Consider the following 17,540-nt stretch of genomic DNA (forward strand, 5'->3'; position numbering starts at 1 on the left):
CTATCTATCTATCTATCTATCGCGAGAGAGGAGGAGGCAGGAAGTCAAAGGTGAAATGTTGGAAGTAAAAATAAACATGAAAGGGAGAAGGTTGAGAGGAGCACACACACACACACACACACACACACACACACACACACACACACACACACACACACACACACACACACACACACACACACACACACACACACACACACACACACACACACACACACACACACACACACACCCTATTTATATATATCTGTCTATGTATATCCATTTGTCCATCTGTATATCTGTCTCTCGACCTGCCTCCCCACTCCTGACCTTGACCTACAGAGAAAAGACAAGGAATGCAGCAACAACAACAACAGCAAAAAAGAAAAAGAAGGAGGAAGAAGAAGAAGGAAATATCTATCTATCTATCTATCTATCTATCTATCTAAAGCCAAAGGCCATAATCCCGGAAGAGATGGTCATTTGTCTTGAGTTAGTTGTTTTACGAGGAGGGGCACTAACCCTCCACCAACCCACTTGTTGACACGTAGGGAACACGTATGGGTTGGTTATATCAAGGCCCATGAAACCAGCCACCCAGCGTCGTAAATGGTTTCCTGGCTTACAGGATACTATTAGACTTGTCACTCAATGTAAAGCCACCTGAAATGGAGAGAAGAATAAAAAGTGACAGGAAAGATAGGTGAAATTGGAAAAGAGGAGGGCAGACACAGAAAAAGAATGACAGAGGTGAAGGAAGAAGTAGGCAGCGCTACTTCAAGTGAGTGGATGATGGTCTCCACCACCAAGGTAAAAATAATTAAAAGATAACCACTGAGCTCTCATATACCTTGCACCTGGAATACTAACAGCATATGAGCTAAAATGATCTTTGAAGGTGAGGTGGTGTGGGGTAATTCTGATAGAGGCTTGGATTAAATGATCGTATTTCTGAATAACTAGGTAGTAGCGGTTATAATTACAAAAGAACTTACGATAATCTTAGGAAAGGTATTTAGGAATTTATATGCAGTAATAATAGCAGTACTTGTAGCAAATAAAGTACGCTTCCAACATGATTTATATAAACTCACTCGCATTTAGCTCAGTGGGAGTATACGAGTTAATGGATATGATGTATAAGTAAAGGTTTGAACCCCCTTAGAAGACTGTTGTTATTATTATTATTATTATTATTATTATTATTATTATTATTATTATTATTACTACTACTACTACTACTACTACTAGTATTGTGTAGAATGCTTTTACATGCAAGGCAAGTCTTCTATCCTTGAAATATTATTGGACTACAGGAACCAAGCTTGTGGAGGTGGTAGTAGTAGTGTTTATAGTAGTAGTAGTTGTAGTAGTAACCTAGTAAATGATGATGGTAGTGGTGGTGATAGACGTAACAGTAGTGGTAGTGATGATGGAAGGAGTACAAGTAATAGAAGCAGTAGTAGTGGAAATTGTGTTAGTGGTGGTAGTGGTTTTAGTGGTGATGGTGAAAGTGAGGGCGGGTCAGGCCTCGTATGCACAATGGTGTCTCTTGATGTCCTCTTCCTTGCTCAACTGACCTCGTCCTCTCTCTCTCTCTTTCCATCCATGTCTTCTTCCCTTCCTGTTAGCCTTCCTCCACTTCCTTTTCTTCTCCTCTCCTCCCTTCACTTCCCTCTTCCTCTTTCCTTCCCTCCCTCCCGTCTCTTCACCTCTCCTACCGTCTCCTTTCCCCTTCCTCTTTTCCCCCTCCTTCCCCTTCTCTCCCCTCCCTTACGTTTCTTCCTCTTTTCTCCTTCCACTTCCTTTCCACACCTTTCCCCCTCCTTCATCCCCACCTTCCCTCCTCTCTCCTTCCTCCTCTTCCTCCCTGACCTCTGACCTGGTTAAATCCTTCCGTGTGATACCAGGAAGTTTTATATGACCTTTCTACTTATCATTCCATCACCAACTCCACCACCATAACCACAACCACCACAACTACCACCACCATCACCACAACTACCACCACCATCACCACAACTACCACAACTACCACCACCATCACCACAACTACCACAACTACCACCACCATCACCACAACTACCACCACCATCACCACAACTACCACCACCATCACCACAACTACCACCACCATCACCACAACTACCACAACTACCACCACCATCACCACTACTTCCTCTTTTCTCTCCTTTTCTCACACTTGTTGGCCAGATCTTACTATCACTAGCTTTTTCTCTCAACAGATAATCTTATCAATAAAAAAAACTCACCCTGGTATTTGTATTATTTTTTGTACTCTCTTGTACTACCGCCGTCACCGTATCTTCCATTCATGTATCTAGGTGAATGAATATATCGTGTGTTCATGTATATTTATGTATGTTGTACTGTGGGTATGTATGTATATATGTAACACTTAGATGATTAACATATCGGTAACTAATCTTCCACAAGACCCATAGACTATTACTACTACTGCCTTTACTATTACTACTACTATTACTACTACTACTGCTGCTACAACTACTATTAAAAGTACTATTAATACCACCAATAATGATAAATAATAATAATAATAATAATAATATCTTGTGATTCCGACCTTGGATTTGTCTTAAGAAAGCTTGCTATTCTTGGCTCAATCACACTGGCGCCAGAGGGTTAAGTGAGAGAGAGAAAAAGAGAGATAGCTTACTCTTGCATGGTTCATTTTGTGGGATCGTTGAAGTGCGAAATTTATGAGAGAGAGAGAGAGAGAGAGAGAGATAATATGCTCGTATATATCTCATTTCCTCACCTCTTATCAGCTTCCTTCCGTTAATAACTGTGAACTTTCATGTATCAGTCTTGCAAATAAATAAATAAATAAAATCTTAACCAATAATAATTACAACTCCATATGGAAATACAGAACAGTCGGCTGGTGTGAATGAAAGGCTTGTGAAATCAGCTGATGCGAAATGTAAACAAACGCACGTGCTTTTGTTGACATTGCAGTACGTTTAAATTTATGAGTGGGTATAGTAATGGTGTATGACTAGGTGAATGAGTGCATAGGTTCCTGATGTGTACAGCTTAGTGATACACACACACACACACACACACACACACACACACACACACACACACACACACACACACACACAAAATTTCTTCAGAGAGAGAGAGAGAGGGAGAGACCATTCTAATCAAGTGCCTCACCTTGTAAAGTGCGAGTTAACTGGCTATTAGTGTAGACCTCATTAGGAACCCTGAACGCTTCTAATTAGACTTTATTACCCTGTCAGGCGGTTCCATTATCTCTTCACATATTTACTCTCTCTCTCTCTCAAAAAACAGGGCCGATTCTTATCACCATAGCAACCCTTGACCCTCAGCCAAATTTGAACTACACATTCCAAGCTAGGTGTGCCAAGTTAGATTTCCCTTCTCCATTTCTAGCTTGGATTTTTTTTTTCAACATTAATCGACCTTTCGCTCTATGTCCGTCCAATTCTGATTTTATATTGTACTCTGTGTGTCTTCATCTGATGGAACTGGGTCACATATTAGAGTCTTACTTTACGTTACTAGTCGCTTGCGCAACCTCAATACTATGCCGTGGTTGTATTAAATTTGATGAGCTTTGTTTATGGGGTAGGAATGAATCTCCTTGGTTACTAGTCAAATCAACTCAATAATCTGCCCACATCTGCCGTTTAATTCGCTGAAAGATATTTGGGATTTCCATAAGATTAGAAAAAACGCGCAGTTATTGAGCTCCTGTTTCGTTTTCCTCCTCTTAGAGAGAGAGAGAGAGAGAGAGAGAGATGGAGAGAGAGAGAGAGATGGAGAGAGAGAGTATATTAGCCTACTTTTTCATTTTCTTTTTACCCTTTAAGGAAGGAAACGACAAAGAACATGGATAACAAACACTCATAAATTACGTACTCTTTACTTCCAATGCTCCACCACAGGACAGTACAAATGCTAGGCTCCTGCTTGTGAGAATTCTGAGCCCACTGGATTGAGAACTTGAGTCTAGTTAAAGCTTAGGGCTAATTCCTATACCGACCTGACTTGGCCTGTATTCTCGTCGGTCAAGGAAGCTCCCTAACACCTTTTCCTAAGTGATTTAGTTTATTTATTACACCTTACTGTCATCTGTGTTACATCCTTCGATTACCGCCAAACTGTGCATAAATAAGGTACTTGCTTATTACACCTTCCTGTCCTCTTCTGTGTTACATAAATCCTTGCAGTATGGCACACACTGTAGGCTATAAAATAACGTACAAAAGGGCATTAACCATCTATATCCAAAAATAAATCGCAAAGAAAAGGGCGTCAAGGAGCTCTCATAACCAACAGGAATACAAGCCTACTAATGTTTTACTTATAATGTTTAGTAAAGCTCGGAGGAAAGCGCTGACGATACATTCAGTCGCACGCTATTATAAAAATGCATTATTTTTTACACGTACCATCAGTCAGCACAAAGTGTGGAAAGCTCTCATACACACACCCACACACCCACACCCACACACACCCACACACACCCACACACACATACACTAACCATAACATTTTCTTTTTTACAATGGTCCTGATTTAGTGTTACAAAATCCCTTACTCACGTATTCCTATGAAAGTGAACGAATTATCACGCCACATTCTCAAGTTAAAAAAACAATCACAGAGGCTACACGCAACTCTTCTTCCAATCTGAGTTTTAAAATGGTCTCACTTTAATAATAATAATAATAATAAATAATAATAATAATAATAATAGTGATGATAATAATACAGTGGGTGACAAAAATGGTTTCCTGCTTCCCACATAACCATTTTCTACGCTGGGTGGTGATCATTTAACCATATACATCTGGTGATTTAGTGGGTTAAGGCACTCCAACCTTTTGCGTTCCATCTGAGGAGTGGTTAGGTTTGGCTTCTAATGTAAGGCGACTCAGGGGACAGTGAGGCTGGTCACCTTAAATGTCGGGACTAATTAGCGTAGCCCCGGACCCCTACGATCCTGTTTACGTGGGACATAATAATAATAATAATAATAATAATAATAATAATAATCTCTTTGATGTGAGAGTCCTAATAACTCAATATCATGATGTTTCTAAGCTCACTAATTTGTTGCGTTTTTTTTTCCTGTATTAAAATTCAGTTACATTATTCTTGAGCCGCAACTCGCCACTGTGACCATAAATATAACTGACTAGCTGTGATTCTGGAGGCTGTGTAATTATAGACAAAAATTATACCTACCCAAGACGAGCCAACATGAACTATACAGGCTGGAGCAAAGTATCCCATAGTAACTGAACAGCCAAAAATATCAGGCTTTTCCAGTATTTCAAAGGTGAATATGGTGACCGTTTCTTCGATATTATGTGCTTATATTTCAGGGGTAAAGTTCGAACGAGGAAAGTGGGATAATTTTTGATGCCTTTTAAAATCTGTGCTCCAGGGAGGCAACAGGGTGGGTCAGAAGTGGGTAGGAGGATATTATAGTTGGGAAGAATTTGGTATGAAGTTATCAAATGAGTCCTGCTGTAAACAAAAGCCCATTGTCTTTTTCTTTTTTATTTTCTTTCTTTTTTTATTGCTGACTAATTCTGATGTCGATTTCTCTACATCAATCGTTAACCTGTTATTCCTATCGCTTATCGTGGTCTCTGTTGTCACCCCGTACCTATATTAACTGTTATTCTGGCCAGGGATTCACAGACACATTTACCATCCATTTCCTATCGTAACTTTGGATGTGTTTCTACAGGAAGAGCTACACAAGGGGAGTTTTTGCCCTCCTTTCCCTGGTAGTCGTACGGAAAACAGTTATAACCCACTACAGTTCATGTGTCGTGACTTAAGATTTATTAATGAAGATGGTACAGGAGGCAGAGGAAGATCCGACAGCCTCTTTGTCCATCTTGCAAATCAAATCCTGAGTTATGACACTGGATTGATCGTGTGTTTGTGCATCCCAGTCCTGGTTTGCAAATTCCCTCTTCTTATTATATAGACTTTTGATATGATGCTTGTTTCCATTCTGCCTTTCCTCTCATAACTGTGTTCAGTATTGCAAAAGACAAACGTAGAATGTGGAAAAACAGAGCCTGTTCACCACAGATCTTGAAATGTTAACTTTGTCCATCCTAGTACAAAAAACTGGAGGTATCATTCTGTCTCGTTATCTTGCATGGACACTTTAACATATGAAAAATAATAATACTAATAATTGCAGAAAACTTAGATGACTGAAAAACTGGTACCACATGAATGAACCCAACTAATGACCCACCCTGCTTCAGCACTAACATATAACGATTAAAAAAAAAAAACACACAATTACACCTTTCACAGAACACATATAGCTCGCGTTTGCTTCGAGAATATAAACACCTTTTTTTGACAGTATAACAGACAAGGAATAAGTTACCATAAGCAAGGCAGGACTCGGTATGAAACTTTAAACCTAACCTCACTTGGTACAAAAAATCTTACCGTTACGTTAGGCTGGCTTAGAGGACAATTAGTTGACTTAGTTGAGACTACGTTACATTTACTAGGTTATTTCTTTAAAGCTTGGCAAATTATAGGTATAGAAAGGGCAAAATAATATAGTTTACCTTCTATACCGAACCCACAATTAAAACGACTGTACACCTAGAACGAAAGAAAGTCTAAAAATTGCAAAAGAGTCTAAGAATAAAAAATAAAAGTCTAAAAATTGCCATGGCACTTATCACGAGAGCCCAAATGATCACAATGGGGGGCGTATTCCGAACTGGCACTTGAAATTTCGTGACGCCCTTTCCTTCGCGATTTATTTTGCCTCTTACACCTTCATGTCATGTCCTCTTTTCGATGCTGGAAAAAATATGAATGACACTCAGCTGACTCTAAATGTGTTACAGGCAAAATAAACCGCTAAGGATAAAGCGTTACGGAACCTCCATCACCCAGAATACGGCTTTAAATCCGGACTTAATTCTATGGACGCCTTATTTTCTACGTGAGCCCACCACACCGAAGGGACGTACGCCCGTCAGCTTTGAAGGCCCTGTAGCACTTCTTCGTTACTATTTTTTTTCTTTGGCATTGGAAAGTTCGTAGCACGTCTTCCTTGGCGATTTATTTTGCATATTACAACTCCATATCCTCCTCTTTATCATTTTTATTTTTTTCATTTTCAATATCGACGATTTGCATCAGTAACACAGAAGAGGATTTGAATATGTAACAGGTCAATAAATCACCGAGGAAGAGCAGTGACGAAATCTTCAAAGCCAAAGAATAAACAAAGCAAAATAAATCGCCAATGAAAAGGTGCAAGGAGGTCTTCAAAGTTGGCGGGAAAATCGCCCCATATCACGTTGAACGGACGCGAGTGTTTCTCTTGTGAAGCTGTCGATGCGGGGCGGGATAGGGACGTGTGCAGGGGGACAGGAGGGGACGAGGCGAGACTGCAGACCCGTGGAGAGTTTTCAGAATGAGGCTGAGGGAGGAGAAATGGAGGAATCTCTTACAACACCCGGTTTGAGAGAGGAGAAATGGAGGGAACTTTACAACACCCGGTGGTTTGAGAGAGGAGAAGTGTAGGAATCTATGACAGCACGACCGTGGAGAGTTTAGAGTGAGTTTGACTGAGAAGAAATGAAGGACACTTTGACAACACCCGTTCTGAGAGGAGAAATGAAGGGAACGCTGACATCACGACGTGGGGAGTTCTTTGAATGAGTTTGAGAAAGGGGAGGGGAAGAAACTTTGACAAAATAACCATGGAGGGCATTTAAGACGAATTTTTGAGAGGATAAATGGATGAAGGTTTAATACAATGAAGTGGATTTTTTTTTTAAAATAAATTATAGAGGATAAATGTTGGTAAGCATTAATAAACTTTAAATATTAATGAGATTGTCTTAGAACAATCATATACCGGTAATCGAAACTGAAGCCTTGTACTACATAAGCTAATAAATCAATAATTCAGTCACTAGTTGAACGGAATCCAGTGCCACAAGAGTCGGTGTGAGAGACAAGGCTTCTGTTGCATGCTGAGGGAACTTCTGAAATGCTTGAGGTGGATTATTGGCTTTCTTACCTTCTCCAGTAAAGTAATTCGTTTTAGCAAGGAACATATTAACATAGAAGTACCTTGAAAGAAATCAGATCTGTACAACCTTGGGCAAAATGTCGCTGATAATCCTGTGCCAACATTGTCCTACCTCCCATACTTCTCATGCCTCCCCAAACGACAGACAGTATCTCTCCTCCTCACACTTTCCTGTTGTGTGCGTCATACTGCCATCACACAGAGATATTTCATGTACTGCCTTCCATAGCCATAGTCAACGGAGAAGTGTCGGCGAAGATTTGCTCACGACTGTCTAAGATCTGCTGTTGAATATGCCACCGATCCGGTTAAGAATTCATATACGCCTCGAATCCACTGGCCTGGGGTGATATTCTCTAAAATATTTGCGATCAATCCCCTGTTGTAATTTAAGAACTGTTTTTGTAGGAAGAACAAGGGACATGGTAAGATTCTGTACGCCACTTTCTTGTTCTCCCTGCAGGAAATAGCAGTACCTTATACCCTAGCTATTATTTTCCTCCCGCAACCAAGATTTTTTTTTGTAGGAGGGACTGAAGGCGTGGGAAGACTCTGCATTCTCCTTTCCTTGTCCTTCCTGCTAAAACAAATCATGGTTTGGACAGGAAATTGATCGTAAATATATTTCAGAATCCCAGTCCTGATGGCACACTCAGTTTGTCAATTCTACCTACAAGATGTGGTAGATATAAGAAATGTTTGACTAAGACACTAAGTACATTTTCATTCGTGACAGTGGTTCAGTTTACAGGCAGTCAGTACTTCACACGGCACTGAGTTTGCAACAATCCATTATACAGCATGAGAATAATAGTTTAAGTTTTATACACGTTCATATCACAAACTGATACACACACGTTTAGTGGTTATAGTTCTCTCTACTTTTTGTGAATTTTTTTTTAGAGAGTTTTATCCCCATTTCCTCAGCTGTCACAGTCTGTTAATCCTCATTTTCTTATAACACTGAGTACTCATCTTCACTTTCATCTAATGTCAGGACCAACTTGCCTAGCCCCGGGTTCCTAGGCTTCTCATGGGGCAACGTAGGATTGGATGAGGGATGGATGGATGGATGGAAGTTGTACTCATCTTCAGTGCCAGGTAAGCAGTTCTTGTTCATATAGTTTTTCATATTAACTCTCCTTTATATTTCATAGTTCTTTACATTTCCATCCTTTACTCCCCAATCTCAACTGTCCAGCGAGGTAGTTATATATTGTGTTTATAAATTTATCCGTCCTCTCCAGTCACCCTTGTAGCAAGGTTGTCGCATCTTCTTGTCTTGTGGTTTGGAATTGATGATGCCGTTGTGATAATATTTCCTTGTCTCCTGATGCTGTCCTCTGTTCTCCCTGTGTTTCTTGATAGCTCTGAAGTGGGGCAGGGCGGGGCAAGGAAGGGTGAGCTAGGATAAGGTAGGAAAGAGTTGGCAGAGGACGAAGTAAGAGAGGAAACAGCGAATGGGGAACGATGAGGCAGAGATATAGAAAGGGATAAGCAAAAAAAAAGTAGAGGACAAAGAGAGGAAACAGCGAATGAGAAAGGAAGGATGAGGCAGAGACAGAAAAAGAAATGTAGTAAAGAGGAACAGGAATCACAATATAAACAAAAACGACCAGACTTCCAAGGAAACAAATAGCAGGCAGATGGAAGACGAAGTAGGGACGAAAGCAAGGAGTATATCGGAGGGAGGGTGTGGGAGAGACAGGAAAGTGAGAGTAACAAGAATCGTAACATAAAGACAAATGGTCAGAGTTTGAGACATTAGGACTGAGTAATTTGACAAGGATATGAGAAGGACATGATAGGACAAGAGAGTAGGGGACAGGAGAATGGCGTAATGTACATGAAGATGGGAGATGAGATATAGAAAAGGTTATTTATAAAGTAGAATAAAATATTAACATAACGAGAGAGAGGATTTCAGTATGGCTGAATGGCTTGACTACTCATAAATGGAAAGGATATGAAAGGACAATGGAAAAGATGACAGGAGAATGGCACAGGGTATGTGAGGGAGGGAGAGTGGGCGTACATATCACATAAGGGCAGGGGCAGGGCAGCGACCAGATGGGGTGGACGGTAGGTAAGGCAGAAGGACAAAAGGTGAGACAGGTGTAGTGACGATCAGACTCCGCCCCGCCTCGCCCCGCCCCGTCTCATCTCGCCCCGTTCCGCCTCTGCGGTTCTTGTTAGTCCGTCAGTTCTATTTTTATCACCCGCTCTTTCTGTAAAGGTAAATAACAGTTAGAGAAGTTAACAGAGGAGTGTATAAGCGACAATGGCAATGTAAAGATCTAGTATGGGAGATTACGGTTTAACGAATACAGAGGAAAACAAACTGCAGCAGATTTAATGGTCCTTTCGAAGCTGTTGGTGGCAGACAAGTCTTTGACTATGATACATAATTCTTTGAAAGGTTGTACAAGGAAACACGGAGAAATAAAAAAAAAATAAATCACTGATGGACAGATTAATTAACTGAAGATTTTACTCAGGGAATAACGTAATAAAAATAATAATAATAGATGGAAGGCGACAAAGTGTAGTATCCTGCAGTAAAAGATTAACTGGAAACGCAAATAACATTCTAGACTTTGTTAAGTAAAATATACATAAACAGGGGTACAATGCAATTAAATGCACTATACAGTATTGCCAGGAGTCTACCCTGGAGGAGTTCCTAGACCGGTCCCTATAAATGGAATACAGAATTAGTAGCTCTGGGGATGTACACACCGCACCTCCTGGTATACTGGTAGTTTGTTCAAAGAGGTGAGTGCGAGGTAATCCCAGCGTCACGCTTTGTAATGCTTGAGGAGATCCCATCGTCTTGCGACTCGTGCGGCAGTAAGATAAGAGTGGGGTGTGTCCAGACCATCTTAGCACAAGTGGCGGTCGTATATGGTCCTCTGTCTCTTGATTCTGCTAAAAGTGCTTCGTGTTCTTTGCTGATGTAGCTTCATATTGGTGGTTCATTGCTGTATCAAAAGTATATCTGCTCCAACTAGCCACCAATATTCTGTGTGGCTACCCAGTTGTCGCTGGACAGTTACACAGCAACATCACTTCTGATGATTTTCACGGAGGGTTTGGTGGAGACTGTAAAAGTGTTTTGCAGAGACGCTGGTCAGGTTGGCAGGGCCCTGATGCCTGGAGGATATTGCTGTTGTGGGTGGCAGGCTCTGGTCACTACAGTCATCTCGAAGGCCCACCAGGAATTTCCACATGGTGAGATAAGGGAACTCTATGCAAAAAAGCTGCTTGCTGCCCAGAAAAGCAGTTGTCTACTTAAGCACTTGCTGGGGACCCTCCTACTGCTGCACTTTTTGCAGTAGGTTGTGATTGCTTAGGAAGGAAGCAGAAGCGTCCATTATCCCTTTCTTCTCTGGTGTCAGCAAGTGGTCTGATCTAACGTTCCTGCAACTGAGGGGTGAGGTGGAAGACTTGGGAGCTATGCATGATCTCTGTAAAATTTGGCTGTCCTGGCATTTACACTACTTAGATGGTGAATGGCACTGAAGAGGGACTCCTTCATGATGTGGCACCGATAAAACCTGGCGGGTCCACTGCCCTGTTATACAAATATTCCTCAGCTTCCTCCTGATCCACTGAAATAATGGTTTTCGCGGGGCAAGAGCAGCTTCAGTTTGCAGTCCACTGGGTTCATGTCCAGCTGTGCCCTGGGCCTTAACAACAAAAACAACAACATAAAAAACGACAACAGCAACAACAGCAGCCACAACAATAACAGCAGAGGAATGAAGTGGCCTAGTGTCAGTTGGTACGAGCATTTTCCAGCCACCTAAACAAGTGTGGGATGGCGAGACTGTTAAAGCAGAAGTTTGAGCTGCCGTGTCTGGCTTTCTTTCTCAGCACTCTACCCTCTGTCTTCTGTCAGCCTTCATTCCGTCCTTCACTTCGAGGCGCAAAATATGAACGTTTAACTGTGGAGGTAAATGTGATTATGAAAAATGAACTAGCGGTGCAGGGGCGTTGCGGGATGACAAAATGAATACTGCTTTAACCTGGCTAGTAAGTACAACAGAACTACAAGAGTAAATAGTGCTGATTAACAATAATAATAACAATAATAATAATAATAATAATAAGTTTGCTACACTAGTCTGGTTCTGTAGTAAATTCTCAGTGAATAATGAATGTAAATAAACTCATATAAATAATTTTCAAACCAAGATATATATTTACAGTACATACCATTAAAAACGTTTTTATTATTGCTGAATTAACTCACAGCTGTCAGAAAAACAAAATATATTCAGAATTGATAGCCTAAGTAGAATATCAAGTTTCCTCTTACCATGGGTGTTGTTCACGTACTTTATATATATCCAGAAACCAATCATTACCTCTTGAAAATAAAAAATATATTCTGTTGTACCAAAAACATATTGAAATTCAAGTTCCCAGCCAAAAAGATTCGCTATCCTATAAATACAAAGTCAAATTCAATCATTACTTCACAAATACAGTTGCTGTGGATGTGATTGCAAATGTTAAGAGAAATGTTTTGAGATGGTTGGGCCCTGTGGAGAGGATGGAAATGAGGAGACTGACTAGAAGAGTGTATTTGAGTGAGGTGCAGGGGGAGAGAAGGGGAAGATGAAGGGTGAGGTGAGGGGATGGAGCGAAGAGAGACACGAGGGAGGGGAATGTTAACTGGTGAGAGGGCAGAGAACAGCGACGTGGAGGCGATTTGTTTGTGGCCACCCCTTCCGCGATTAAGTAGTATGACGAAGGATAGACAGATAAATAGATGGATAGATTGATCTGGTATTTACTGGCAGACTTGGTGCTAGAGAGAGACGCCTTCAAGTGGTGGCATCGATATTACTGGACTGATCCACTGTCTGAGTTAGTTATACAAACGTTCCTCAACCATCTCCCTATCCCCTGAATGAAGGATGGTGGACGGAAAGGCGAGGGCAACCTCAGCCTGCAGTCCACCGGGTCCGCGTAATATCAGTCTAGGTCCACAACAACACCAACAACAGCAAGAAACAAAAGCAGATCGAGAAGTGCAAAATTAGGCTTCTGTTTTTTTTTTTTTTTTTTAATCTTCTTAACCTATTATTTATTCGCTGCGTTCTGTGCAAGAGAATATTACCAGTGGCCAAGACAAGGCAGGGAAGTTTTTGTTACGTGAAAAAATTAAACTGAATATGTATGCTAAAATTATGCATGAATCTGTGGACTGTTACAAGTGGCACAATATTATAAGTTTTCTTTTTTGAAGGAAATTTCGTATCTACATCATCTATAGTTCTGTGTCGTACGCCTCGCAGCTATAATCGTATGTGACACAGCATTTCTGATCCATAAATTGTTTGATATATTGCAAGAGCACGACCTTAACTCCTTGATTACCGTACGTCTTTCTGGCTGCCTGGGTATATCTAAGACCCATCAGCTACTGGGGATGAAGACTGTCAGTGTGCATCCTTGGCCAGCGGTGGGTTTGTACACTCCACCCAGCCAACACACGGATCTACGCTTACTCATATATAACTGTTCTCGAGGTCCAGTTCACTAAAATTCTGGATTATTTGACACTGCAGTTTTTGATAGACACCTATTTAACTCTTAGAATTCAAGGAAGATTTTGCGTCAGCCAGAGTAAAACAGGTTTGTGTAAGCCAAAACAACATAATGTGGCGTTAGCTACAGCGACATAGTCTGGAATTATCCAGAGAACAATTAATAAGTTATCCATTCTAACGTAACCTATTCTGGCCCCCCAAAAAGTCGTCTTCACATCGCATTCTTAGGCATGAAGACTGTGAGGATACCGTCCTTAGAGAAAGCAGAATCGACGTCTTCCTGTCGTAAACCACGTTAACCCAACCCAACCTAATCCAGCCTAACCAAAGCAGTTTTAACCTAACCTAATCTAACCCCCAAAGAATCACACCAAAGCCACCTCCACGTCACCTTCTTAGGCACGAAGACTGTGAGAATGCCGTCCTTGGAGAGCGCAGAATCGATATCTTCCTCTCGAGTGTTATGGGGGATGTGAAAGTGGCGGTGGAAGGTTCTGGTGATGGTGTTGCCTCCCCCTGGGTTGATTTCCACTCGGCCTTTGACGGTCAGGTGCTTGTCGTCTTGCAGGACCTCGATTTCTCCCGGAACGTACTCCTCCACGTCCATCACCAGCTGTAAATGTGGGAATGAGTGACTATGTGGTACTTTACAACATATTTTTTGAGTGTGTGTGTGTGTGTGTGTGTGTGTGTGTAACTTAGATATACAAAAGGGTGTATTGCTAACAGATTGAGTCGTCTCCGCAACACGGAAAATACTCGGAGCGTTATTTACAGACGATCTTGTATATATTTATGGCTGTCAGAAGAGAATATGAAGGGAATAAGATGACGTGAAGTGGTGTCTGGAGAAAATTATGTGTTTGCTAAGCCTTGAGAGAGAGAGAGAGAGAGAGAGAGAGAGAGAGAGAGAGAGAGAGAGAGAGAGAGAGAGAGAGAGAGAGAAACACAGCTAATGAAACCAGAGGTAGAGTTACACAAACCACACCCAAGGAGACGTAGAATATCAGAGTAAAGAGATAAACTGCGTGCTGTCTCGCTGTTTATGAGGATTTACTGACGGGTTACGATCTGCATAATGAAAATAACGGCTTCACAAATATAAAGTTAAGTGCGTTCTTCATTTTTACATCAGCTGACAGAATTATACATTACTGCCTTTTAATCTGTTGGTATTTTTTGTGGGCATCTGATTTATTTAACGCAAATAGCATGAATCCAAGAGTGAGCACCTGGAAAATATTATCCTTTCTAGCAGACATCAAGCAGTAGGTAATAATAATAATAATAATACATTTACTTTGAGATGCCTGGACACATTGCCTTTAAAAGACTGGAGGTCATAGGTAAGGAGATAGAGAGACAGAAAGGCGATGCCAGTACTGACTATTTCTAAGATGGAGGGGAGGGTGTCCGTAATATCGAGGTGAGTGTCCGTATTATACGGGTGAAGGTGTACGGAATTTCGAGGTGAGGGTGTCCAGAATATCAAGATGAGGGTGTCTGGAATATAAGGGTGAGGATGTCCGGAATTTCGAGGAGAGGATGTCCGGAATTTCAAGGTAAGGTGTCTGGAATGTAAGGGTTAAGGTGTCCGGAATATAAGGGTGAGGGTGTCTGGAATATAAGGGTGAGGATGTCTGGATTCTTGGGGCCTTGCAAGTCAGTCAACCTACCTCTGGTCTTCGTGTCTAAGAGGGGGTCAGGGTTGGCTGCTAGACCCTGAATTTAGATGTGCGTCTGTCTGTCTGTCATTTTCTTTTGTGTTTTATTTCTAACTTCGTTCTAATTCTGCTAATCTAATCGAGTTTGTCTCCTAACTCCTCGAAATATAAAATTAATAAATCTAGCGTTAGTCAGAGAAAAATAAATAGGTTGTTAGACGAATTTAAGGATTAATTTGTTATCGGCGTAATATATTGTTTCAAGGGATGGAAGGAGGGAAGAAGAGGTGAACAGAGAGAGAGAGAGAGAGAGAGAGAGAGAGAGAGAGAGATGGAAAAAAATAGTGAATCAGGAAAAGAAGGAGAGAGAGGGGGGGGGAAATAGACGTAGGAGAGGAGGGATGGAAGGAGAGAAGGAGAAGGAGTGGGAGGGAGGAAAGGAGAGAGGGAGGGAGGAAAGGAGAGAGGGAGGGAGGGAAGGAGAGAGGAGTAAAGCTATATAAGGAAAAGATACCACACCACCCACACGCCAACCCACCTCCTCAACCCTCACACCTACACAGTTACACACCTACCACAATTACCAGGCCGCCAAAACTACCACAGTTACACAGCTACCACAATTACCACACCTACACAATTACACCACTACCACACCACAGCTGCCATCCCTACCACATCATCCCAACCACTCCCTTACCACACTCTCATAAGTACCACATGACAACAAACCACAGCTCCTAATACTACCACTACTACAACACTACAGTTATTAACACTACTAGTAGATCATCCTAACACTACTACCAATACAAACTACAACTACCAATACTAACACAGCTCATATCTAGTACTACTACTACTACACCAACCACTGCTACTACTATTACTACTACTACTGTACTGCTACTAATACTACACACACATAAATATCATTCATGCATGTATATTCTCTCTCTCTCTCTCTCTCTCTCTCTCACACACACACACACACACACACACACACACACACACACACACACACACACACACACACACACACACACACACACACACACACACAGTGACTAATGGCATGTCACTTTCTGCTTATTGTTTGGGCGTCACTTATAACCTTGCACACACACACACACACACACACACACACACACACACACACACACACACACACACACACACACACACACACACACACACACACACACACACACACACACACACACACACGTATCTCAAGCACATGCTTACATAATAATTTCTCTCTCTCTCTCTCTCTCTCTCTCTCTCTCTCTCTGGTTTTTATAGTACAAGTAATAGATCTGTTCGGGGAAGGGTTAGGGAGGGAGGGAGAGAAGTAGAAGGGAGACAAGGAGGGAGGGAGGGAGGTAGGAAGGGAGATAGAGAGGAAGGGAGTGAGACAGGGAGGGAAGATGGTTGAGAGACAAGGAGGGAAGAAGAAGAGAGAGAAGAAGGGAGGGAAGACGGAAGGTAGGAAGGGAGGCAGGGAGGGAGGAAGGAAGGAAGAGAGAGAGGGAGTGTGATACGGAAGGGCGAATGAGACGAGAGGTGGGAGGGAGGGAGGGAGAGAGAGAGAGAGAGAGAGAGAGAGAGAGAGAGAGAGAGAAGAAAGAAGGAGAGAGGGGGAATACAATGAAATAAGAGAATGAAAGGTGGGTGGACAATGAGAGAGAGGAATGGAAGCAATGAATGTATGAATGAATAAATAAAAGAAGGAATTAAGTTAGGAAGGTAGGTTGGGACGAACTAAGTGAGAAGGAGAGATAAAAGGGAGGAAGGAGGAAAGAAAGAGGGAGGGAGAGAAGGAAGGAAGAAAGGGGGGAGGAGAGAGGGAAATGAAAAATGAAGTAAGAAGAGAGGGGACTTGAAAAAGGAGAGAACGATGGAAGAAAAGAGTTGGAAAGGTTGGAGGGAAGATGGAGAGAAGAATGGAAGGAAAAAAATAAACAGAGTAAAGGAAGGAGGAGGAGGAGGGGAGGGGAAAAGAGAAAGGAGGAAGGAGAAGAGAAGGAAATGAGGAAAGAAGGAAGACAGGAAAAGGAGGGAAGGAGAGGAAATGAAGGGGTGAGTGAGAAATGCGCCAAAATTCCTGACAGAACTAACACGTTACATCCACACCACCACACCATCATACCATATCACACCACCATACCACGCCACCATAATACCACACCATCATACCATATCACACCACCATAC

General features: G+C 41.7%; 1 protein-coding gene across 1 annotated transcript in view; it reads right to left on the reverse strand.

Annotated features, from left to right (window-relative positions):
* Positions 1–3,903: 3,903 nt before the first annotated feature.
* LOC145391746 (uncharacterized) overlaps positions 3,904–17,540 on the reverse strand; it is a 59,693-nt gene continuing 46,056 nt past the window's right edge. The window contains exons 7-8 of the mRNA XM_080266281.1: positions 14,051–14,272; positions 3,904–10,326 (exon numbers count right to left, since the gene is read on the reverse strand). Coding sequence (XP_080122407.1) covers positions 10,291–10,326; positions 14,051–14,272 — 258 coding nt within the window. The 3' untranslated portion in view covers positions 3,904–10,290. The remainder of the gene's footprint in view (positions 10,327–14,050; positions 14,273–17,540) is intronic.

This window comes from Coenobita brevimanus, chromosome 19, assembly GCF_032717465.1.
Source record: "Coenobita brevimanus isolate Jiangsu-jjx chromosome 19, ASM3271746v2, whole genome shotgun sequence".
NCBI lineage: Eukaryota > Metazoa > Arthropoda > Malacostraca > Decapoda > Coenobitidae > Coenobita > Coenobita brevimanus.